This window comes from Triturus cristatus, chromosome 1_1 (genome assembly GCF_964204655.1).
Source record: "Triturus cristatus chromosome 1_1, aTriCri1.1, whole genome shotgun sequence".
NCBI classification, from domain to species: Eukaryota; Metazoa; Chordata; class Amphibia; order Caudata; family Salamandridae; genus Triturus; species Triturus cristatus.
Window position 1 is genome coordinate 27,080,101 of NC_140579.1, and position 19,987 is coordinate 27,100,087.

The following is a 19,987-nucleotide window of genomic DNA, read 5'->3' on the forward strand; positions in this document are numbered from 1 at the left end:
TGTAACCACCTCGGTTTTGTTTGCCTCTTTTGCGGGTGGGATAGAAATTTGATAGGGTGGCATCGCCACAACCTCAATTCTCGAAAACTCTTGCGGCTTGATAATATCCTCAGCCGGTAACTCGACCCCTGAAGCGTCCGGCCCTGGTAAAAAGGCCACTGTGGAAAACTTTTTAATTGAAGATTGGGCCTTATCCAGAGCCGAAAAGATAGCCACATATTTTCCGAGCTCCTTGACAATTTTTTCGTCGAATAACAGGTCGTTAGCCAGTTGTGCCTGCCTCCGTGGTGGTCATGTCGGCCAGCTGCGGTTCGATTCTCATCAGAAACAATCTGCGCTCGGTGGGCAGGGCGCAATTTGCGTTCCCTAAAAGACACAAGGCTCTCTGAGCCCACTCGAAAATCTCAGTCGGGTCAAGAGTTGAATTAGTGTCCTTAGGTCTGACCGCTAGATCCAGGATCTTGGTAATGGGTCCTGATACATCTAGTAATTTGTTTTGGCATCCCCTCCATGCCCTACTCAATCCCTTCTTGGGATCCTTCGCAAACTTCTTAAGGAAGGTCGCCATGTTGGGATCTAATTCTTTGGTGTCTGTTACTTTCCCTAACAAGGAGGGTCTAGGGCATTCTGATTTTAGAGTTGTGCGCACTTCGCGCTCAAATCCTTGTCTAATGTTATCTTGGACATAATGCTCCATCTCCACGCAAGGCACCCATTCTGTCAATCTTGGGTGGGTAATATTCTTTGGGTAAAATAAGAGGTTTTTATTTGGAGCCTCTGTACTCACATGGTAAGTCTTACGTCTGCGTTATACCGCTTTACGCTGTATCTCAGTGTCCCGGTCAGAATCTGATGTGTCTTGTGCAGCAGGAGACGACTCCTCCACTCCCCCTGGGTTAGAAAGGGAAGAACTGTTTGATGGGCCAGAAGGGAAGGGACTGCCATATCTGTGGTCCTTAAAGACCGACGATGCCACCTGGGATAACATCTCTGCTGAGGAGGTAAATGAAGGTCTCTCCCGGGTGCAAAGGTCTGTCCACTCGCCCTCCCAGACTTAGATGAGGATTCGCCCAATGAGGCACCCAAGACTCTTCTCCCATAATTTTTTAAGGGTTTAGTGAAGGGTTGTAATGCCCTAATCAAAGCCCTGTTTAATGAACTCTGAGCATGACAATCCAGGGCCTCTACTAGCTGCTCCTCCATTTGGTGCTTATAAGGCACCTCTTCAAATTCAGCATAATCATCATAATCTGCATATTCATCAACCTCCTCAGAGATGTACGCCATCTTAACTACAGGAGGTTGGGGGAGGTTCAGGGGGAGAGCAACCCAGGGGGAAATAGCCACTAAATCTTAATTCCATACTATCTCCGGCCTAGAGCCACCAGTCCGCAGGCTTAAAGAAGAACAGCAAGTCTTTGGATCAGAGTTAGCCTGATTTAAAATACTGCTTTTCCAGTGGAGGGAGCCACCCCTTTACACTCTCCTAGGGCAGAGCCCTACTGGCATTCCAGGGACTGAGAAAGAGAGGAAACCACTAGAGCTGATGCGAGGAGCCAATCGGAAAGCAGTTTACTCCGATCGGCTGCTCGCGCATGCGCGAGTAAATGGCAGTGATACAGGACTGCTTCCTCAAGCGTGCAAGACACACGTCTGTCCCGCTCCACAGTTTCAAAAGAAAAATACAAACCGCTAACAAAGCATTTGAATCGCCGAGATGCGATTGCGGCGAATACCATTTACATTCCAACATAAAAGTATGACTCATACATTAACATGTTGCATGAAACGAAATATAAAAAATACTTAGCTCACTGTTGCAGCAGCAAAGAAAGAGGACAGACTTTGGTGATCTAATGTTATATACCCTATGGGGGTACTCTGATTGGTGGGGTGATGTCATACTAAGTATCATGGGTTATGTAGTTTAAAGTTTATTGGCAGCTGTTTTGGCTTCAGTAAAGAAAGAGAAGCATAATCAGAAGCCTCCGTTTCCTGACACAGAATCCCTTGAATCTGCCTCAGTCCCAAAATAATCCGAATGAACCTCAGACCCAAAATAATCCTATTGAACCGCTCAACAGAACCCTAATGCAAGAACCAGCGAGCAGGAGAGGGACTTCTCAGGCACATGGAAAAAGTGACCGAAAGCAGGGTAACTGGTAGTAGGGTGATCCAAGGCTTACAGGGGAGTTGATGTGAGGTCAGACACTCAGAACTCAGTGTAAACATTAATAGGACACTGTAGGAAGCTCAGTGGAGCACATCCTACCACCGCTGTGCAAACTGACTCCTAGTCGGGCAAAGGCTGTTTCTCCAGGACGCACTGGTCTATCCCTTAGTAGTGCAGGACCGAGAGGGAAGGCAGCTCCAGAGAAGGGCATTGTCGCCACCTTTCCCAGCAAAAAAATACCGGCCATCTCTCCTGCAGAAGGCCAAGAGACCCGATTCCGGCAGGAGATTCCTGATTCTCCGAGCCAAAGATGGCTTTATGTTGACTATCTCTGGCCTGAAATTATCTCTTCTTCAATGAAAGTCAAAGGGGGAAATGCATTCTCCCGATTATATATTTATTTTAACTCTCCTACTTTCCTCTTCTAACCTGTTGGCATATGAGATGATTCTTTAGTAGAACTTTGTATGAAACCATCTGTATTTATTCTTAACATGGCCTTTCTGTCTTGGTTTACCTTAATTATCAGCCAGGGGTCGTTAGGGCAGCTGTAGAACACATTTTAACATGTCTTATTCTTACATTTGCTGTTTAAAGGGTTTACTGAAGAGTGGAAAAAATACCGTCTTCAGGTGATTTTTCAACTTTTTTGTTTTACTGGTAAGACATTAAAATGACGTTCATAGCGGCATAAAACGGTCTAGGTGGCAACCGTGGTTAGGGTTAGCCCTCTTACCACAACAAGTGGATCACAAAGCCACTCATTAATGCTCCAAGACTATTTTAGAAAAATCAAAAATGTTTTATGATTAAAATAAGGCCAAAATGACAAAAGTTGGATCAGTCACTGCAAAGTTACAGCTTCTTAAAGAGACAGTTCCATTCCACGTGGCTCCTTCTTTCTGCATGGACAGTCAATGAAGGTTCCTTCCCAGTACTCACAAGTGGCGGCTGGCGGCGTCTCCCTCCGTTACACAGGACCATTCCCAGCTCCAGGCTAGCCTTCAGTCAGGCCAGCGAGGCTTGGTAAGGGCTATTCGTCTTGTACAGACAGGCAGTTACTGTAGGGATGTCTCTGGCTTGCGTCTCCATATCAAACAGTCTCTCAGGCGTCTGCCTAAGCCATTCAATAGTACCCTCTCCAACTATTCTATGATCCCAGCCCAGCCCTTGGTGTTGACTCCAAAACCCTTGCTAGAGTCCTCTTTCAGGATACCAGTTCATAGTGAGTGTAAGGTAGATTTGTCACTCAGTTTCCAGTCCATAAAACAAATCCACACCGAGTCTGGTGCGGCATGCCAGGCCAGTTGCAACTGGTGCGCTTCAAAAGAAGAGTTCTTGGGTGCTCTTTGATGGTCGTCTGGTTGAGCCAAACAGGGGATCAGTCTCGACGCTGAACCTCTTGTAGTTTAAAGCACATGTCTTGTTGGTCGTGGTGGGTCACACTCCCACAAGCTGACTGGATCTGCTCCTAAATCCTGCACCACGTAATCCTATATTGTTCTCTCGGTTTGTCTCTTCAGACTCCCAATTGTGTTCAGGTCTGGTCTTAGAAGCTATCCAGCCCCACAAAACCTTCACCCCCACTTTAGAGGGTCCCTGTGTTTTCAAGGCTCCCTAACAAGGGGCAGGCAGCAGCTCGCCTGTCTCTAGTGCGATCCAAAGCTTTTCACTGAAACACCAACAGATATAGCTCCTAGTGGTGGGGAGGGTGTGCCCTACTGTAATTCCCCACACCTACAGCGTACGACAGTCTCTCCCTTACTGCCAAGATCTTCGTATCTCAGAGGTCAGTTCAAGATTTTTGAATGTTTATACTACTAACGTACAAAATCCGGGCTGCCTTATTTTAGCCTATTCGCATTGGTTTCCTCCCATTGAATACCAAAGTGGGTCTCCAATAACCGTATTTGTAACCTCTGACCTTAGGCTTCAGGGGAGGACAGAGTGAAGCAAGCATTCTCAAATGTAAGGTCTTTCTTATGCAAGATATTTACCTCCGAGCTGAAGTTCGCTGAGTGGGGCCACCATGAAGACTGCTCAAAAAAGGCCATGCGGAGCAGGGAGCGCAGCACCGCCTGCATTTTTGTAGCGTCTGAAATCTGTTGGCTTGACTTTTGGGTGCTTTTTTTCTGGCCAGAAGGGAGAGGACACACAACAAAGGGGGAGGGAGTCAGACATGGTAAGCAGCAATGTAGGAGAAGGCTGCGGCAGACCGGACAAGCAACAACGTGGTTAGGGTTGGGGGGCGGGACAAGCAACAATAAGGAGGGAGAAGGAGTGCAATTAAAAGACAAAAAAATACTGCTGAAAGGGGCAAGCAGTGGAAGGGCACTGGGCAAGAGAACCAGAACTTGGGCCATACTTCAGTGTGTGCATAATCAGAAGAGGAGGAAGTGGAGCCAGCACTCACCGATCAAAGGGGAGTAAAGAAATTAGCATGATGATGAAGGCAACCAATGGTAAGCAATGGGCGGGTTCTAAGCCCCCTGCAAGTAAACAAAATGTCTTGCAAAAGACAGCTCATGTGCTGTCCCAGGCGAGACCTAAAGTATAGGGCATTGGGGGGCAGAGAGGGGAGAGAACTGTCAAAGGAGTGGAGGGATCCACCAAACGTACCGAAGGGTGTGAAGCAACCCCCAAAACATTTAGGGGCACGGGAAGAGAATGTTTAAAGAAGGGGCGCTAATGCGTCCTGTCTGAGTGGAAACCGCATTTATCACGTAGTACCTTTACCATATAGGTATGTTTTTTAATTTAAATACATTTTAAAGTGATTTTCTGTTCAGGAATTGGTAGAGGTAAAGGGAGATAAGGGTAATTTTAGGGTTCAAGTTTAGGCTGTGGTAAAGGAAGGTGGGTAATTTGGGGGTTTAGGAGTGGGTAGAGGTAAATTCAAATTATGGGTGATTTTAGGGTTTAGAGGAGGTAGGTAGAAGTGAAGGGAGGTGAGTGAGTAACATAAATCTTTTGAAAACACTGTGTGTTTTTTGATGATTAAACATCTGCTAAATTATAAAATAAGTGACCAGCAAACAAGTAATTGTAACAGCACCTAATGTTAATTCTGAAAAACTCATTCTATATGGCAACATTATTAAACGTTAAACGAAGGGAGTATGTTTACGGGTTCATCATCAATAAAAGTGACAGGCAGCCAAAATGTAGGTTTTGAAAATTGGTCACATGCGACAAAGTATCATTATTGATAGCTGTTTGTGCTGGGTTCTTTGAAATACCAGGAAGCGCAAACTTCAACTCTGAAGTTGCCCTGCTAGGGAAAGCCAAAAAAAGGTACCAGATTCTGAGAGAAAGCAGCACAAAAAGAATACTAATCAAGAAATCAATCAGTTCCTGGCCCATGCTTTAGGGAAACAAAAAACACACAGATATCAAGAGAAGCCGACATGCGCTGACATGCATTCACCAATGAAAAGGAAGAAAATAAGTGTGACAATGAAGTCAACCAATGGTAAGTAATGGGCAGGTTAAACGCCCCTTTCTAGAGGATATTTTAAGAAGCAAAAGATCATTGGCAGTGATAACGCATGTGCTACCTCATGCAAGACCTAAGAATAATATAGCTTTCCACCTCTCAGATCCCAGCTCTGCCAGTCCCTTTGAAGATTCACTGCAAGACATTCCATTCTTATCTCCAACAGGCCTCCTAGGAAGCTAGCCACCCCACTCCGTTCCTCCTCTGCAGACCCCTGCAAGGTCAGAAGGTCTGTTCTTTTCTGCAAAGAAAAGGCAGGTTTTGGCTGAGAAATTCAATAAAATCAACTTAAACACCATAAAGGAAACACATGCAGGCACCGTGAAACCAGTTAGTGGTTTCTCAATGCACAGAATCAAAATGTGAGAAGTTGGCCTGGTATATGTAGTCCACTAGTTATAGTGGGCACCTTGTACCAGTCCAAACAACCCTTATTGATGAATCTGAGGGAAGGAATCCCAAAGGTGATTACCTGCGACAATGGACCACAATTTGTGTCAGCAATGTGGAACGCATTCATGGACCGAAATGGAATAGAGGTCAAACACACTCCTGTCTACCACCCGGCGGGGAATGGACTAGCGGAGAGGTTCAACCGAGTTATTATGGGGTCAGTACAAGCAGCGATAAGCGCAGGACTAAACTGGGAAAAAGAACTCCAACGCATGCTGTGGGCCTATAGAATCACCCCGACTAACACTGGATACAGCCCGTTCAAAATCCTCCGTGGGCGTGATCCTTTTACGAAGGACAATCTGGCATGGAAACAACTGCTAGTACAAAGCAGGTGGTCGCCAGCGGTGGTACGACGCAACATAGACAGGGCGCAAGCCTTGTACACCGAGTACTACAACAAAAGACGTAATGTCAAGGAAGTAAACATAGAAAGGGGAGAGTGGGTTAGAGAAACAAGCTATTCTGAAAAGGAAAGAAGACAGTAAATTCAGTCCGCCGTTGCAAGTTGTAGAACCTTATGCCAGGTCTGCTCTGGACAGGAGATCACAGAGCAAGTGACTGTCATTCTCAAGAGAAGTAGGGAAGATCCAGACGCCCCAGGAGAGAGCGGAGGTGTTGAAGCGACCAATCCGTGTACGCTGCAAGGGGGAGCTAAAGTAGGAGATGAACTCCTGGCACGGGACCAGAGTGCCGCCTATGTCCCTATTCAGACCCGAACAAGACTGGACAGGCTGATCAAGGTGCCAAAGAGGTTTGAAGACTTTGACACACGCATCAAGTAAGACTGTATAAGTTTATGCTCATGTTGGCCCTGTTGTTGGTGGGTCTAAAGGGGGGAGATATGTGATGATGCGCTCTAGTTGTTATTGAGCGCGAGGGGCATGCCGGGAAGGGGCGCGGAGGAGCGCCAGATCGTCGCGAGGCAACGCGGTAGAAGGTACGCGTCCCGGCGCTCGGGTGCAAATAAAGTTATTTAAATCATTTCTAAGGCCTGGCTAGTTATTGGGACGAGCAGAACCCCTACACTGTTTTCCTTTAAAAGCGTCGTCATCACGCACGTTCCGGGCGGCGAGAGTTTGGAGTAGAGGAAAATAGTTGCAGACACTTAGAGGTGAGCGTTCCCTGTTCGCTAGTTTTTCTGGCGTTCCCTTTTATTTTTCTCGTAACACTTTGTACAGAGGCCAGACAGCTGACGTCTAGCTCTGCCTTTTTTTGCAGCGACGGGACATCACGTTACGAATCCTGGTAAGCCATGGCCCTACACACTTGAGCGTTTTGTTTACTCATACCAGACCTGCATGTGTTGGGATTTATACGTTTGTTGTACTTCTCGTTTTTTTAGAGACACATCGTTGCAAAGACTTACCTTTGCCAGGGTAAGATTCTTTATGCAGCTTTGGCTTTCACACACTGGGTGATGAACGGGCCCCTTCCTGGTATTATTTCTGATTACCTCTCATAGCCTTTCACCTGTTGAGTTATTGTGAGGTTATCTGTCTCACATAAACACCATTACATTACGCTTGGTGTACTCGCTATTTTGGGAGCACTTTTTTTTCGTTCATAGTGATGTCGAAATCCTATTGAATGACCATATGTACCTACAACTCCTGAAATTTTCTTACATTCTTATGTTTTGCTGTAGTTCCACTCGGAGGATATCTGTACACTGCCTCCACCACTCTGTTGTCATGAAGCACCCCTGAAGAAGGGTTAATTTAACCCGAAATCGATTGGGATTTATTTTGTAATTCTTTGTTATATTTGTATCACGTTTTTGGAAAACACTGCATTATATAACAGAAATTGGTACATGTTCATTTCCAGTCCATATGGACTGACTTAAGTTGCTGTTATTCACACTGTACTATTATAATTACGAGCAATACAAATTTTCGCTCCTCATTTGTGTCTTATTCTCTTTAAACTTATTAACCAAAATGTATCAAATGTGCAGATACTTGAAACCTTAGGGACTTAGGCTGTGCATTGCGCAGGGTTGGGTTATCCCAGGCCTTGATATTAGTTGTCAATGGCTATTAGAACATTCCACCCCTAGAGGGCAGAATGTTCTAATTTGTAAAACAAAGGCATTACAGCGCCCGAGGGGGTTGAAATCCCTGGCTCAGTGAAGCCTTTGTTCACAGCAACAGCTGTGAACACACATTAGAATGCTGATGCTCCAGGCTTTTACCTGCCATTAGAAGCCTGTAGCACTCCATTGTACTGAATGCAGTGCTCAACCTTGCAATATTCTAATATAGCCTTATAGCCTGCCGTAGCGGGCTATACCGGCTATTAAAGGCCCGCTGCAGCGTTAAAGGCCCGAGCCGAAGGTGAGGGACATAACAAGGCAGCGGGACTTTAATAACCGGTATAGCCCTGGTACGAAGTGCTATAAGGCTATTAGAACATTCTGCCACTAGAGGGCAGAATGTTCTAACAAATTAAACAAAGGCGCCTCGAAGCTCGAGGGGATTTAAATCCCCTCGATCTCCAAGAGGCCTTTGTAAAACATTGGAATGTTGCTCTGCGGGCCTTTACCGGCCCGTAGAAACAGGGAGCACTCCATTGTCTACCCCAACATTCCAATGTTCTAATATGTATTGAGTATTTACCATTCGCCACAATCCTCAGGAACTGACGAACTGACTCATATATTGTGGTCAGACCAAGCTGTAACATTAATTTCCCTTCTGATGACTACAAACTGCCAACCATTTGAACTCATTAGGAGGCCCAGAGTGATTCTCTTGAAGGATTCTTGAGAGAAGAGGATGAAGTGACGAGCATAAATGAAAATTCGGAGATCAGTCCTAAGGATCCAATTATTTCTAGTAAAACCCTTGGATCTCTCTCTGGAGCAGTATGCAGAGGGAAACAACCTTTAAAACACAGTCATTACATCGCACTACATTTACAACGCAGTCATTACATCACATCTTTTACAATGCATGTCACTACAACGCATGTCACTACAACGCAGGCATTACATCGCATGTCATTACAAAGCATTCCATTACAATGCATAGGGATGGGGGCGGTGCGCCGTGTAACTTTGAGTGGTGCCCTCAAACCACGGTGCAAGCAGCAGCATAGATTTCGGCGTGGAGTGTCGTCCTCGGAGATACCAAGGCGTCGTCGCGAAGTGAGGCAGTGCGGAGTGCAGTGCCCACAGCTCGCGATGCGAGCTGCGGCTCGGAGGCGGCATCAGCAGGCATCATCAGTGAGACCAGGGTCGTGGTGCAGCATTGCGGCGGTGCCTTCTACAGTGCCTTCCGGACCCAGAGTCAACAGCAGCGTCGTAGACGGTGTCAGGTTGATTTTCCCTCTGTTACAGCACACAACACACAGTTCCCAGTGCTGAGGGCAGAAGAGCTTGAAGTCTTTGCTGTTCCTGAGACTTCTTGAACAGGGGGCAAGCTCTGCCTCAAGCCCTTGGAGAAACTCACAAAAGTAGATTGCAGAAAGTTCAGTCCAGTCCTTTCACTGCCCAAGACAGAAGCAGCCACTACAGGCCAACACAGCAAAGCACACAGCAAAGTGGTAGTCCCTCCTCACAGCTTCTCCAGCTCTTCTTCTTGGCAGTCTTCTTGATCCAAAAGAGTTCTAAAAGTCAGGGGTCTGGGCCCCAACATTTATATGCCCAAATCCTTTGATCTCTAAGGCAGAGAGTGTCTGTGCCCAGCCAGAACCAGTTCTGCCTTCTCTGGTGTGACTTTCTGGCAGGAGGTGGAGACGGCATGGTCAGAGGCAGACCAGGGCCTTTGAGGTGCAAGGAAATCTCCTCCCCCTTCTCCCAATTGCAGCCCAGGTCTATTCACCCCTTTCTTGACCCACCTAGACTATCTGGAGCCACTCCTGCTCCCCAGCCTTCTGTCATCCAAAACCCAGATAGGCAATCCACATTCCAGAAGAGGCACACGGCAGGACTGAGCAAGAAATACCTACTTTCTAAAAGTGGTATTTTCAAACACAGAATGTAAAAATCACCTTCACTAAAAGATGCATCTTTAGATTCTGAGTTCAGGCATACTAAACTTTATTTCCCTACCTAATTCCCTGGGCCAGTTACGTTTATAAGATGTTATAAACAGACTCCCCATTCTCTCCTATGGGGAACAGGTAGCCTTGCAATAGCAAAAAACAAAATTGCCCGTAGTTCGCTATCAGGACATGCCACACACACCAGGGCATGTCCTACCTTTCACATACACTGCACCTGGCCCACAGGGGTACCTTGGTCCTACCCTAGGGGTGGCTGACATGTAATAAAAGGGAAGGTGAGGGACTGGCAAGTGTGTGCACTGGCCAAGTCGACATGGCAGTTACAAACTCTGTGTTACCTTTTACAGTTCATGTGGGTGGCACAATCCTGTGCTGCAGCCCACCAATGGCATTTGATTCACAGGCCCTGGAACATGCACTGCACTTTACTAGGGACGGACACATAAATTAAATAGGCCAATCATGCGAACACCAATCCATAACACATTTTACAACAGGAGCACTTGTACTTTCCCACTGATTAGCAGTGAGAAAAGTGTGCAGAAACACTAAGCCAGCACAAACAGGGCCAGAAAGCAAATAACTCAGGGGTAACACGCCAAAAGATGCCAAGTCCAACAGTACATCTAGGACATGTATGAGAAATTATTTATTTAGGTAATAGAGCATTATAGTTCTGAATCTGTTGACTTCAAATTACAAGAAAGATGGGGGCTCCGGTATTAGGCAAACAACATCCAGGATCTTTTACACAGTACTGGCTGCACAATCCAGGGTGTCAGACAGATTAAAGGACCAGTACTCTGAGAACACAGGTATTCATGAATATTCAAGTGTCAACTCTGAAAAATTGAAGACTACCAATGAAGCTAATTTTAAAGCACCCGGTAGGAGTCTCACAAACCATTCAATCACTGTAGAAGCACTTGGGCAAAGGCACTGTAAACACAAAATGTGTCCATTCACTTTGGAGAAGGACCTTTAAACAGAATCACCCGAATCTGATCCTCAGGAGAACTAGCAAAGGGAAGAGTAGTAAAAAGCTGGGTAATCTGCCAAGGAATCCCTATAAGCATGAATTTGGGCCACGTACAAATGACTCAAACACAAGAAAAAGACTGGGAAGTGGGAGCCAGACGGTGCATAGTGGTGCATGCAGCTCACTCAAACCTTTAACTTTTGCTGTGCAATCTATGTTCTACTGTCTTGCTCATGTCTAAAGACATCGCGTCAGTCGGAGGAAAGGTGGACAGAACATTGCCATTTCACATTACTGATTTCATTCAGAGACATGGTGGTATTAGAGTTTATGCTTTTCCATAATTTACGGGCATGTCACTGCTGTAAATAACATATTTAGAAAACACTGGTACTCGCAGAATAAAAACAGGCAAACATATATTATTAGTATAATTGAGGGCATGTATGCCCAAGCTTTTAATAATCTCCCTGTAAACAGTAGGCATTAAGCAAAAATCATTATAGTGCAAGTGTGTTAACACAACGTTTGTACTCTACTGGAAGACACATGTGGGACCTGAGGCAGTCTGACAACTTCTCTCCATGTCTTTCCATGATGCAGACATAGAAACAATTACAGCATTTGTGCTGCTCATATAACAACTCAAACTTTCCATGAAGTTTCCATTTCCATAGGTACAGATTAGCACATTTATTCGCAACAGAAACATAGAATTGCATTATCTTTCTTCTGGTAAATTAAGGAGTAATTGTTTGGCAGTCAGCTCAAATCCAGAGGAAAGCCCTTTCATTTAAGAAGACACTGGCAGTTTAGACTCTGAAGGGAAGCACCGGTGCACTCTGCAGCTGCAGGAGGTATGCACTCAGTTGGTCACTCCTCTTGCACTGAGTAGATCTCATTGCTAAAGTGCCTCAGGAACTGCAGGCAAACAATGTCTAGCCTTCTATGCCTAGGGGGCAAAGGGAATTTTACAAAAGTGTGGGAAAGCCCTCTTTGGGGATCTGCGGCATACTGCATGAGGGTCCGCAGCAGACTGCATGAGGGTCTGCAGAATACTGTGGGAGGGTCCGCAGTAGACTGTATGAGGGTCCGCAGCAGACTGTATGAGGGTCCGCAGCAGACTGTAAGAGGGTCCACAGCAGACTGCATGCGGGTCCACTAGTTCACAGAAAATGCAACAAACACAAGAATTTCATCAAAAATCAAAGATTAGGAAATCATTCACATCACCGCATTCAAGCACACTGATTGTCTGCTCTGGAGTCTGAGTAAATACAATACACAAGTGGAAAAGGGAGTATACTGGCTGGGCCTTCATGCTGCTACGGAAGGCCGTCGGTTTAAGGTGCCGAGCACTGTCAGTGAGGTTTTACAATACTTCATATTGTGACTTAAAGAAGAACCAGAGTTATCGACTAAGCGGGATATTCACGTTACATTTTTGTTGTAGACAATCGTGCTACTGTTTACTTTATTATGTCCTAATTCAAGGATGAACATAATTTCATAAACAGTTAGAATGTAACATTTAAACCCTACATGAGCATGCCTGGGAGGAAGCAATGCCTTGGAGGTTGCCACCCATGGCAGTATAAATGTACATTAAAAGTCATGCAGTGGTCAGCTGGCAGCAGAGGTGTCGATTTGGCACTGCTGAAATGCTGTTGTTAGTAGCATACAGCATGCCTTGTAAAGCTATGGTCATCAGTATGCGGCACGCACGTTCAAGGATAGGTTTGGTAGAGTGGTATGGATTGGCAGTGGAAAGATGGCATGGCCTCTGTGTTATTGCAGAGTTGGCCTGGTGAGAATGGAATTTTTCTTGCATTAGGCTATAGAATATATAAGAGGTGATCCCAACTCGCCTTTCCTTAGAATCTGCTTTAGACTCCAAACCAATGGCAGATGGCAAGCCGAGTCTGATAAATGTGAGTCAGGGTGAACCCTTGGCAGTGCGGTACAGGAGGAGTGCAGGCTGAGCCACAAGCCGAGTCTGATGAATGTGAGTCAGGGTAAACCCTCGGCAGTGCGGTACAGGAGGCGTGCAGGCTGAGCCACAAGCCGAGTCTGATGAATGTGAGTCAGGGTAAACCCCTGGCAGTGCGGCACAGGAGGAGTGCAGGCTGAGCCACAAGCCGAGTCTGATGAATGTGAGTCAGGGTAAACCCTCGGCAGTGCGGTACAGGAGGAGTGCAGGCGGAGCCACAAGCTGAGTCTGATGAATGTGAGTCAGGGTAAACCCGTGGCAGTGCGGTACAGGAGGAGTGCAGGCTGAGCCACAAGCCGAGTCTGATGAATGTGAGTCAGGGTAAACCCTCGGCAGTGCGGTACAGGAGGAGTGCAGGCGGAGCCACAAGCCGAGTCTGATGAATGTGAGTCAGGGTAAACCCGTGGCAGTGCGGTACAGGAGGGCAGGCTGAGCCACAAGCCGAGTCTGATGAATGTGAGTCAGGGTAAACCCTTGGCAGTGCGGTACAGGAGGAGTGCAGGCTGAGCCACAAGCCGAGTCTGATGGATGTGAGTCAGGGTGAACCTTTGGCAGTGCGGTACAGGAGGAGTGCAGGCTGAGCCACAAGCCGCATAGCGTGTAAACATGCAGCAGCAATGGAGGTGCGTTGAATGTATTTCATCCAGTGAACTCTTGGCTTGATAGCATGGCCGGGTTCCTTTGGCTTTGTTGCTCTTCTAAGGGGCTGTTGTTCGTTGAACCCGGCGGACTTTCTGAGTCGTGAGGTTAGTTTGGGTCATGGCTGAAACGAGAAATCAATGAAAGGATTATTGTTATTTACATTCAGTGAGGTAGAAAAAGGATGCACGAGACACACACAAAATTAGTGTAGACATCAAGCCACCCGAGTACGTGGTCAAGCTGTACTTGATCAGTCGTCACTGCCCAGGTAGGGCGTTTGCCACTTCAACAGGAGCACATGTGAAGCCATTTGCACAGGATGAAAGGCTCTTTGCCTTCCGGTCCTGCAGAGGGTTGGGCCACAGTGAAGCTGGCTGACTTGCAAAGATAATGGGGTGCTTGCTAGCAATATCTTAAGGAAACAAGATGGTGAAGACTTCTGAGATTTGGGATACTAATGGGCACATGGTGAAAACCCCCACTGCTGGCATGCTGCAGTAAAATGAGTGGCCATCGGCTGACTTGAAACCCGGATACACAGACCCTCATGATCCTGCAACATTCCCACACTTCCTGTCACCCACATCCCACCTGGGCTGCCCCATACTCTGCACACTTCTGCAGTCTGGTTGCACAGACTGGTGAACTTCACCAAAACTCTGGGCGGATGAAAGTGGCAGCAGCATTCCCTCCCCTGCCGTGCGACAGTTATATTCTGTGACCTTAAGGGCACCGTATCTATCCTCTGAAGTAACCTCTGGATACTGGAGCACCATACAAACATGCCATAGTTTCAAACACAAAATGTAAACAGAGGTTATTTAGAGAGTCCCCATATCGATTTACACTTCTAATCAGGCAGTCAGTGGACCAGACATACCAATTTTTGGTATCCTCTCCCACATTTTATGTATACAGACAGGAAACAGCAACCTCTCATCCACTAGGCACTAGAACCTTGCTGTATAATACCACTTCTCGTACAACACATCTCTGTTACTCTGCAGCCATTTAGCAGTACCCCTCAACCCACTTCAGACGTCAGCCTGGCTTCACACCCTATCATCTGTGCAGTGCAGCCTGCCTGCACTGCCTCATTCAGGGTACAATGGCATCTTGTAAGCCCTCCACAGCGCAGGACCAGCATACCTGGACCACCAAGAGCAAACTGGACTTGACTGCACAAGTCAATGCCATTACTGCATCCTGCTTCCACGCCCTGAAGATGCTGACGAAGATCTTCAAACGGTTACCAAGCAACACATGAATAACTGTAACTCTAGCCTTAATCACCAGCAAGTTGGACTATAGGAACACCCTCTACACCGGTATCGGCAAGCAACTCACTAGAAGACCTTAGACCATCCAGAACTCAGCAGCCAGACTCATCCTCAACCTCCCACACAGAGCTCATATTGAACCACACCGCAGGGAACTATGCTGGCTTCCAATACACAATTGTGTGCAATTCAAACTCCTTACACACGCATTGAAGACAATTCACAACTCAGGCCCCACCCACCCGAAGTCGTATCTCCTTCCACTAGCAATTCAGACATCTCAGTATCACAGGAGTCCTACTCGCCAACATCCCACGTACACACAGAACCAGATCCGGGGGACAAGCACTCTCAAACATCGTTCCTAAAGCGTGGATCGGCCTCTCCTTCACATCAGAGCCTCCTCTTCTCTTCTTGAATTTTGCAAGAAGCTGAAGACCTGGCTTTTCTAATAACCAACCTACCATACGTAGGGCTAGGCACACACATTCAGCGCCAGACCTCGTGGGTGAATGTGAAGTCTAAAAATACACATAAGATTACATAGCAACATATCACATAGTCATGCTCTGGAATGATCATTAGCACTCGCTTAATTGTTGTAAAGACTTGCTTCATTGCTGTGCTTTACTGTTGGATGTCTAAGCACTGCAGCAATATATGCTGATGATACCTAATTCAGTGTTTTAATCCTTCAGCTCCAGACTCTCTTCATCCGTCTCAGACAGGTGTGGGCTGGTGATCTAGAGCTGCTGTTCTAGAATGAGAGTGTACAGCAAGTTATTAGAGATTGTTATTCCTGGACATTTGTGGTTGGAGTGCAAGGTGGCTACTGGATGGCTAGCACAAGAACCAGCTAGATTTGGTCCAAATAATGAACAATCTGCAGACGTAGCTGAAGTAATACAAGGCAGTGATTGTACGTTTGAAAATTGAATTCCGGAGAGGGATATAAATTGGGAAAAGTTTCTGAGAACAACACAAGAGCCTAAAGTCAGTGCATTTTTATTATGAGAAACTGATGCTAGTATTTGAAAAACATGGCAGAGTCAAAAATCCAGAGCGAGATGCTGTTGGAGGTTTTGTACCTGCTTTTATGAATGGGCTGCGGTCAGAAATTAGCAAACAAATGTAACAGAGTGACAAAGGGCATTGATGAGATTTTGAAATTGGCAAAGAATAGTAGTGATAACCTTGAAAAGAAATAAAAGAAATTGCAAGAAAAGCTGATGATTGCCCAAACGAAACAAGTTGAAATAGAATCAAATGGGCTCAAATATGATTTTTTTGTGGAATGGGATGAATCAATTGGTACAAGGCAGTACAGCAAGTGACACGATTGGAAATGTTGAAACGTACAGCCGGTTATTATTGCAGGCAAATTGAGCATTGGAAGAGGAATTACAGACAGAATCCAGACAGGGTTTAAGAAACATTGGGACAAAATCAATTTGTGCACAGAAATAATGTAATGTTGAATATGCAGAACATGCAGAATCAGAAAAAAATTGTCAACTCCAACAGCCCCAGTAAAGCAACAAAACTTTAAAAATAAAATGCCAAATTATACGGGCTAAGCAAACACAAGGACATGATGGACGGAATGCTGAAAATTTTCAGACACTCACCCCCAGTCACAGATCTGGGTTGAATCCATCATCATTCTTAAGCTCACTTTGTCAGCTCAGTTCAGACCCAGCTATATGCAAATCAGTCTTGACCCTGTGCCTCATGAGAACAGTCCAGCCCGAACTGCCAAGCCAGGTCTTCCCTGAACCGGAAACAAGCATCCTGGGACCGGTTTCTGGGTAACACTCTTCATCAGCCAGGCTAGCTTGAATCCAGTGGCAAAGTAAGTAAGGGACCCACGTCTGGGCATACCCTGCCAACTAAGGGCGAACAAAGCAAATACAAGGAGATGATGGACAGACTGCTGATAATTTTCAGACGCTCACCCCCAGTCACAGATCTGGGTTGAATCCATCATCATTCTTTAGCTCACTTTGCCACCTCAGTTCAGACCGAGCTATATGCAAATCAGTCTTGACCCTGTGCCTCATGGCAACAGTCCAGCCCGAACTGCCAAGCCAGATCTTCCCTGAACCGGAATCAAGCATCCTGGGACCGGTTTCTGGGTAACACTCTTCATCAGCCAGGCTAGCTTAAATCCAGTGGTAAAGTGAGCAAGGGACCCACGTCTGGGCATATCCTGCCAACTAAGGGCGAACAAGGCAAACACAAGGAGATGATGGACGGAGTGCTGAAACTTTTCAGACACTCACCCCGAGTCATTTATACGGGTTATCAGCAAAAATGCTACAATTCTTACTGATCAAACAGCCGGAAACAGTTCACAATGATGGTGCCTGTGGGGTAGGAGGATTGCTTACTTGGAGCAGTCCTGTAGGTGGACCAAAGTGGCCCACATGTTGACCGAGAACTCAATGTCCATTCCATTTCATTACTGATTGATACTGGGGCTACCCATTCTTCAGTTCATTCTTTGGCTCCCAAATCTCCCCCTTTCTGGAAGAGAAGTCCAACTTGTAGGAATTACTAATAAACAGGTTAATAAGGTTTCAGCAAATGTTCCAGTCAAATTAGGACAAATGGAAAATAAACAGTTTATTTTGTCTGATTCAAGTCCAGTGAACGTGTTTGAAGGGATCTTCTTTGCAAAATGAATTGTGTTATTTATTGCACACCAGATGGTGTTGCAGTAGAAATGCACAATGAAGATTCTTTTTTTTTTAAGTTAGGTTCAGAAGACACAAGAGTAGAGGTGTGCCCAGTTTTGACAAAGGAAGACCTATCTCTGGATTTAAGACATAATGTCAGGGAAGAGGAATGAGATTTTACCGGAAATAACAATCAAAATAGCAACTGGACAACCAATATTAAGATGAAATCAGATGCAATATGTTCCAGCACTAGACAATACAGACCAACTAAAGAGGCTGGAGAGGTAATGAAACCATTAATTGAGGAAATGATTGAACAGGGCATTCTTTGAGAAGAGCTTGGTAGTTCTTGCAATTCTCGGGTGATGGGAATTAAAACGCTGACTGGCAAATGGAGAACTTTTCAAGATATCCGAAAGAAACACAAGATAGTGGTTCCTTGTAGTCCAATGGTACTGAATCCAGCAGTAATATTGGTACAGATTTCATCAGAAGCAGTATGGTACACAGTCATCGACTTGAGCTAAGAGTTCTTGTCAATACCGTTGCATGAAGATTCTCAGTTCTTTTTAGCATGTTAGCTTTTGAATAAAGTTCTCGTGGAGTGCAGAAACCCACATGGGTTTTCATAAAGCTCTTTAATTTCCTCACAAAAATTAAAAAAGAAATTAGAAAGTTTGAATTTGCCATGTAATTCAATCCTAGTCCAACATATAAAGATCTCTTGATAGCACAAATGTTAGACCTGGCACCATTGGTGTGTGTCTCCCTTCCATTTTTTTCTGTTGCGTCCTGTGTTTTTGCTATGTTTTTGCTGGTCTAGATGCTGTGGGCACTTTGCCACTGCTATTCAGTGCCAACGTGCAAGTGCTCCCTATTGTAATTGTTGTAAGGGATTAGTGACTCCATGATTGGCTATTTGATTTACTTGTCAGACACTAGTACAGTGCACCATGTGTGCCCAGAAGCAAAAGACACACAATTGATGGACGGAATGCAAAACAAATCAAAACATTCACCCCCAGTCAAGAGATCTTGGTTAAATCCATCATTCTTTTGCTTACCATGCCACCCCAGTTTAGACCTGGCCATATTCAAATCAGTCTTGCCCTGTGCCTCATGGGAACAGTCCAGCCCGAACTGCCAAGCCAGGTCCACCCTGGACCGGAAACAAGCATCCTAGGACCAGTTTCGGGGTTTCACCCCTCTTTAGCCAGGATAGCTTGATTCCAGTGGCACAGTGAGCCCGGGACCCACGTCTGGGCATACCCGGCACACTTAGGGCGAGGAAGCAAAAGACACACAATTGATGGACGGAATGCAGGACAAATCAAAACATTTACCCCCAGTCAAGAGATCTAGGTTAAATCCATCATTCTTTTGCTCACCATGCCTCCCCAGTTTAGACCTGGCCATATGAAAATCAGTCTTGACCCTGTAATCAAGCTATCCTGGCTGAAGAGGGGTGAAACCCCGAAACCGGTCCTAGGATGCTTGGTTCCAGTCCAGGGAGGACCAGGCTTGGCAGTTCGGGCTGGACTGTTCCCATGAGGCACAGGGTCAAGACTGATTTGCATATGGCTGGGTTCAAACTGGAATGGCATGGTGAGCAAAAAACGATGGATTTAGGCCCAGATCTCTGTACTGGGGTGAATGTATGACATTGTTCTGCATTCTGTCCATCAACTGTTGTTTTTGCATTTGTCACCCCAAGTGGGACAGGCATGCTCAGACGTGAGTTCTGTGCTCTCCATGCCACTGGAATCAAGCTATCCTGACTGAAGAGGGGTGAAACCCCGAAACCGGTCCTAGGATGCTTGGTTCCAGTCCAGGGAGGACCTGGCTTGGCAGTTCGGGCTGGACTGTTCCCATGAGGCACAGGGTCAAGACTGATTTGCATATGCCTGGGTTCAAACTGGAATGGCATGGTGAGCAAAAAAAATGGATTTAGGCCCAGATCTCTGTACTGGGGTGAATGTATGACATTGTTCTGCATTCTGTCCATCAACTGTTGTTTTTCCATGTGTGCCCAGGGCCTGTAAATCAAATGCTGCTAGTCGGCTTGCTAATTTTTATATAAATAGGGGGTTGGGCCTATATTCACGTCCTTGCAGCACTGGTTGTGCCACCCACAGAAGCTGCTTGTAAAATGTAGCTCAGGCCTGCCATTGCAGACCCTGTGTGCAGTCTGGGACTGCCATGTCGACTTGCAAGTGCACCCACTTGCCAGTCCCAAAACCTTCCCTTTTTTACATGTCAGTCACCCCTAAGGTGGGCCCAAG

The 19,987-nt window shown here is 46.0% G+C and overlaps 2 protein-coding genes across 3 annotated transcripts in view; both read right to left on the reverse strand.

The window, feature by feature from the left end:
- Positions 1–262: 262 nt before the first annotated feature.
- Positions 263–1,287, reverse strand: LOC146869213 (uncharacterized). The gene is made up of 2 exons (XM_085632579.1): positions 1,161–1,287; positions 263–777 (listed from the first exon to the last, which is right to left on the reverse strand). Exons 1-2 carry the CDS (start codon positions 1,285–1,287, stop codon positions 263–265), a joined length of 642 nt encoding a protein of 213 aa, XP_085488705.1.
- Positions 1,288–11,534: 10,247 nt separating this feature from the next.
- Positions 11,535–19,987, reverse strand: part of LOC146869214 (uncharacterized) — a 231,573-nt gene continuing 223,120 nt past the window's right edge. For both annotated transcript variants that reach the window (XM_085643563.1, XM_085643637.1), the window contains exon 10: positions 11,535–13,865. In XM_085643563.1, coding sequence (XP_085499689.1) covers positions 13,801–13,865 — 65 coding nt within the window. In that variant the 3' untranslated portion in view covers positions 11,535–13,800. The remainder of the gene's footprint in view (positions 13,866–19,987) is intronic.